At 37.9% G+C, this 5621-nt stretch overlaps 1 protein-coding gene across 2 annotated transcripts in view; it reads right to left on the bottom strand.

Annotated features, from left to right (window-relative positions):
* Positions 1 to 3284, bottom strand: part of GABPB1 (GA binding protein transcription factor, beta subunit 1) — a 14990-nt gene extending 11706 nt beyond the window's left edge. The window contains exons 1-5 of one of the 2 annotated variants that reach the window (XM_010143243.1): positions 3189 to 3284; positions 2765 to 2872; positions 1752 to 1919; positions 1103 to 1297; positions 236 to 383 (exon numbers count right to left, since the gene is read on the bottom strand). In XM_010143243.1, the coding sequence (XP_010141545.1) occupies positions 236 to 383; positions 1103 to 1297; positions 1752 to 1919; positions 2765 to 2872 (619 nt within the window). In that variant the 5' untranslated portion in view covers positions 3189 to 3284. Of the gene's footprint in view, positions 1 to 235; positions 384 to 1102; positions 1298 to 1751; positions 1920 to 2764; positions 2874 to 3188 lie in introns of those variants that run through there. The other variant, XM_010143244.1, reaches the window with a different exon arrangement.
* Positions 3285 to 5621: the final 2337 nt, after the last annotated feature.

A 5621-nucleotide genomic window follows, 5' to 3' on the forward strand; every position in this document is an offset into this window, starting at 1 on the left:
GCTGAACCAAAGTGCTATTCTGAAGGCAAGTTTGTTACACAAATACAACTTCTGGTAATTTATCTCTGTGAAGACAGTTGTTTTAAGTGCCTGGATATTTACAACACATAAAAAACACTGCAGAAGAACATGGTAACTGTTCTTACCATTGTTTTTACTCAGTCCTTTTCATTAAATGGTGAAATGCAATTAAATTATAAAATCCCGGTACCTATCCCTACAGGCATCTAAATACCTGTTCCATTTGATTTATTTGCAGAAGATACCAGACCTGTTAGGTTCACCACCCCGCCAGGTCCGATGATGAACTGCGGTGTTGCTGCATGTATCGTCACAGTGTCTGGACTCTCTGGATTCGTATTGATTTGGTTCTGCATTGCAATCTAGGAGACAAACGTAATAATATCATTCCGGTTGTAGGTATAAAGAAGCCATTTAACCCTGTAAAAACTAGCAATGCACATTGCACTCAAGCAGGGAGGATCTCCCTCGTTATACTCATGCAATAGACACACACGGTGTCACATCCTGTGCTCTGTGTAAGTACATAAGAAATATTTTTTTGTCTGAAATCTAAACACAAACAGTCTGTTGAAGTCAAAGAGAGTAACAACACACAGATATTCCTCCTTACCATTTATTTTAAACAGAGAGAACCACATAAAGACAAGGTCCTTTTGTGGATATTCTGGCTCATGTATCTAAAATAGAAGCCTGAAGAACCAAGAGTGCTGTGGTAGCTACATGTCATGAAAACACTAGGGTATTGTCAAAACACATTGGCAGCGTAGGGAGTTAAATTTTGTACCTTGCCTGCAAAGACTCCACCTAGTTCTGTGTACTACATCACTCAAATTGAAGAAAATAAAGGATACTTATTCTTGGCTTTGTAGGTTGTGAAAATGTTCTTCAGCCAACTAACGCTTACTAACATTAATTTCATTTCCATGTCACAACCTAGACTTGACTTTAGCATTACCGGTCAATATAGGGTCCCACAGCTGCCATATTAAAAGCTCAGTTTATCACTAAGCTATTACACTGTTATATGTGTAAACAAAGACTTTGCTGCAACTTCCTTTAACAATGAATCAAAAGTTACCTGTAATATTTCTGCAAGGTCCTCATTTCCATTGTCTACTGCAATATCTAATGCCGTTTTGCAAAATTTACTCTGAGCATGAACATCTGCTCCATACTTTATTAAGAGTTCTACAACTTCTTGGTGGTTATGTTCAGTAGCCCAGTGAAGTGCAGTCATTTTGAGCATGTCCTTCGCGTTGACATCAGCACCGTGCTACAAACAAGACCATTACATAAACTATGTCATTAGAAATATCTGAATTAAATAACACTGTCACAGAATGAAGCCCAAAATTGTCTTTCTCCATCAGTAATGTTCTGTTACCATACATTTACAGATTTACTAAAGGCACTTCAATCTAAGTACCAAATAAATTATTTACTTCAAAGGATTAAAGACTCCCTAAAACATAACATGTCTTGGTTGTAAAAGCTGTTACTCGCACAATGTCAAATAAGGAAGTTTCTATTTTGAAACAACAATAAGTAATTCATCTGAAATCATGATTATTTTAATGAGTTTAATAAGAAAACAAAGTACTCAATGCACACAATATAAATACTCATATCATTTCAATGTTTGTTCACGACTAAAAGGAAATTGCAAATATTTGATCATAAAACCATTATAATATCCCCTCCTCAGACCTAGTTTCAGCAGTCTTTACCTTCAGTAAGACTTCTACTATGCTGGCATGGCCTTCTGATGCTGCCATATGTAATGGAGTTCTGTCCACTTTGGTTCTGGCATCCCGACTTACACCTGCTCGCAGCAACACCTCTGTTGTTGAGTAGTGTCCATACTGTGCTGCTAGATGAAGTGGTGATGTTCCCAGCTGTAACATAAGGGAAAAAGTAGATTTTAACAGATGTCAATATGAAGAATTTCTCCTTGTTCTGCAGCTATTAAACTCAGGTGTCAGGCCACCACGTCAAAATCATTTCCCATTGCAGTCTCAAGGAAAGAAGCTGTTAGGGCTTTTACAGAATAATCACAACATACTAAAAACAGCTCACTGAAGCAACTTTTCGAGGTCTGTGCTGTTTTTTCTGTCTTTTTGACGTGTGGTGTTTCAAGGAGCCTAACCCCATTTTTAGTGTTGGTCGACATGGCATACCAACACTGGAAGGGATCTCTGGATGTCACTTAAGTCAAATCTCCTGCTCAAAACAGTCAACTTGAAAGTTAGGTCACTAAGTAGATTAAGGCTCTTAAGGGCTTGTAAATACCCTAGACTTTTAGGTACCTGACCTCACTATACAACCTATTCAAATACAGGCACCTCCAAAAGACAACTCAGAGCCTCTGTATCAGGGAATGCTCAGCTGCAACTATTAGGTAGTTGGGACTGCTTTCTTAATTCAGACCTCTAACTATACTAAACGCATCAACACAATAACTATGAGAATGAGTGCTGCTTTCTCCTATTAACATTCTAAAGTTTATCTTAAAAGCCACCAGAATGAGCTCATTCACAGTCTGTCACCAAAACCAGTAGCGGGTCATATGAAGAAACAGACAATTTAAGTTTTTAATTAGATATTAGATGATGTGACTGCAGAATTCCAAGAAGAAACACCCAAGGCTTGCAATATAAATGCTTAATTGTAATGATCCTATTTTCTTCTTCAGATGAGAAAAGTAAGAGGATTTACCAAATGCTGTAAAAATTTTCATTACCCAGTCTGTGGTAAAAGGTGCTCCATTTGCCATCAAAATGCGAACTTCATCATCTTGACCTGCTCGTGCAGCTTCTAAAAGTTTCTTTCCCAAATCTACTAGTGACATCTAGTGAAGGACATAAAGGAATATAAAGAAAAAATAACATCAATACTATTTTAAATACACAAATGCCACTGACATTTTTTGAATTACTATTTCTGAATACTTCGAACTTGGTATTTTAGTCATGAGAACAAACTTTATTGATTGCAATAAGCAGCTGATTTTAGAATTTCTTTTGTCAGCCTAGCACAACTGATACTGGGGTGAAGATTTCAGTATTACAATGTTGTAACCATAGCAGCTGCAATGTTATATCAAAACAAATGTCAACTGAACTGGACACGCATTTCCTATAGCAGAAAGTGGTTTAGAAGCTCACCTGATACTGCAGTCTTCTGCAGCCTTGTCCAGCTTTCAAATGGCACTACATCATGACTGCTGTCACACGCCCAAAGGCACTACAGTCACTTATCCAAAATGCCCACATATATTTCAGATATCATGATGCAAATGCATTTAGAAAGATATGAAGCACCTTTCTGACACCTTGTCCATCATTCACATTTTCTTCACCTTAATATACCACTTCTGTATTCCTAGCTTCAAAACACAGTAAGCGCATATTATTGTACTACACACACCAGATATGTGAACTAAAAGATCTGCCTGAAAACAAACATTAGCACTTGCTTCAACTGTCTACAGTTACTATAAGTGCAAAATTTTGAGATAACCAAGCTGCTAGCTGAAAAGCTTTCACATAATCTTTAGATAACCTCTTGTTCACAGCACTCAAAGTTCCATATAATACAGAGCATGAAAAATTACACATAGACAAATGACACCAACCCAGGCTTTTGTTGCATCAAAGATTTCCTAGTATAATATATTTTTAAACCCTATTTCATACTTGCTATTAAATTTGTTCAGTAAAAATAAAATTGAGAACTAAGCTATAACTCATGCTACTACCCAAAATACGTAATTAGTTTTTTCCACTACCAGGATGTTAAGAATGGAACTATTTTTATCAATTTAGTTTCCAGTCAAAAGCAAAGTTAAGCCTGGGTTACTAATAACGGCAGTTGCAAGGCCACGCAGCCAATTTCCTACACAAAGTTAATCAGTTCAGAAAGAAACACCATTAAACTTACACTTCTATCGCAAAACCAACATATTTAGAAAGTTCTCCATACCTGGCTCAACTGGCAAAATCTGTGTGGTATATTGGTCAATAAACTGAAAGCTTTTGACTTTGGAAAAAATCAGAAAGGAAGTCAGAAATACTGCAAAGGCAGAACTCCTACACATATCCTAAACTGGAGCAGATTACCTCTGTCTGCTCTGAACTCTCTGAATGCAGGCAGCAATATCCCTTCCATCAAAATAACACTCCACTTAGGTCTCTCCTTCCAGTACACATGGACAAGCTGAGTTTCTCCAGTCAGAAAGGAGGAGCAGGAAGGTAGCAGGACAGGACAAATACTGACAATGGGAAAAGGAAGGAAGAGAGGAACACAGAGTCAGATGCAGAGGAAGGGACAACAGCTGACTCTCTTTCACCAAGAGAACAAGCAAAACAGAAACAAGATAAAATCTGCTCTCCCTGTTACAGGGAAACACCAGGAGTAAAGATATAGAACAGTTAATAGGACAGAGAGGGCATTTGGCAAGTGCAGCAGTGAAATTAAAGAATGTAGCACTCCCCTCATAGAGCACCCGGATGTTTTTTAGGCCAGGTGTACAATTTAAGAAGGAAAAGAGTACACACAGACACGCACACTTTTCCTGATGCCATCACATCAGGGCCCTCAGAAGCAAAAGAAAAGTTGGAACTTAATGTAAAATACTGAAGTTAGGAACTAATTCAGAAAGACAACAATTCATTTGCCTTGTATTTATTTCTGTTTTAAACACCAGTAGAGAAAATGAACTAATAAAGTCTCCTTTTGGAATTACAGAATAACTGAGACTGGAGGGGAGCTCTCGAGGTCACCTAGCTCAATCTCCCATCCAGAGCTGGCCCAACAGACTCAGGCTGCACAGGGCTGTTGAAATGTGAATGTTTCTGTGGATGAACATCCCACCACTTCCTTGGCCTCGTTCCAGTGTCCAACTAGCCTCATGGCAGGAGGGTATACCTTCTGGGTACACACGTCTTTCTCCACTAGCCAAAAAGACAACCTTGAAAACAAGCTTATGCTTGATGTCTGTTAGACAACAAAAATAGGTGAATTAAATTACAGTCTGTACATTTAACAACTACACCTACTCAGAAACCACTCCTACATTATACTGGTAAAACTAACTGCCAAGTTGTTACCAAAACCTAGTGCAAGAAAATTAAGCAGAAAGAAAAAAGGTGACCTGCAAAATACAAGCCTCACTCCCAGAAGATGTTAGGGACAAACTTCAGTCTGAGATCAACACCTTTTCAGAGTCTCTCTGAACCACTGCTGTTTAACACACTGTCAGAGTGACAGCACATCAGTTCTCATCTCAATTCAAAACTAAACAGCTTTGTACTACACTCAGTAAGAAATGTTCTAATCAAGGAAAAAGAGGGACATAATGCAGCCATCATTACCACACATTCCTTACATTTATCATCACTCTTCTGGTTGATGTAAAGTGTTTGTATTTTAAACAAACACAAAGCATCACAGAAGTTTACATATCCTTCATGATGTAGAATTTTAACTTCAGTTAAAACGTCACAAATTTATTTTAGAAATGAAGTAGAAGTTTCAGTTCTCATGGGGTACTTGAAAGCATGCTTGGGCCATCTAGTGGAAGAAAGTTACAAACCTCG

This window comes from Buceros rhinoceros, unplaced genomic scaffold (genome assembly GCF_000710305.1).
Source record: "Buceros rhinoceros silvestris isolate BGI_N320 unplaced genomic scaffold, ASM71030v1 scaffold10119, whole genome shotgun sequence".
In the NCBI taxonomy this organism is placed as follows: Eukaryota; Metazoa; Chordata; class Aves; order Bucerotiformes; family Bucerotidae; genus Buceros; species Buceros rhinoceros.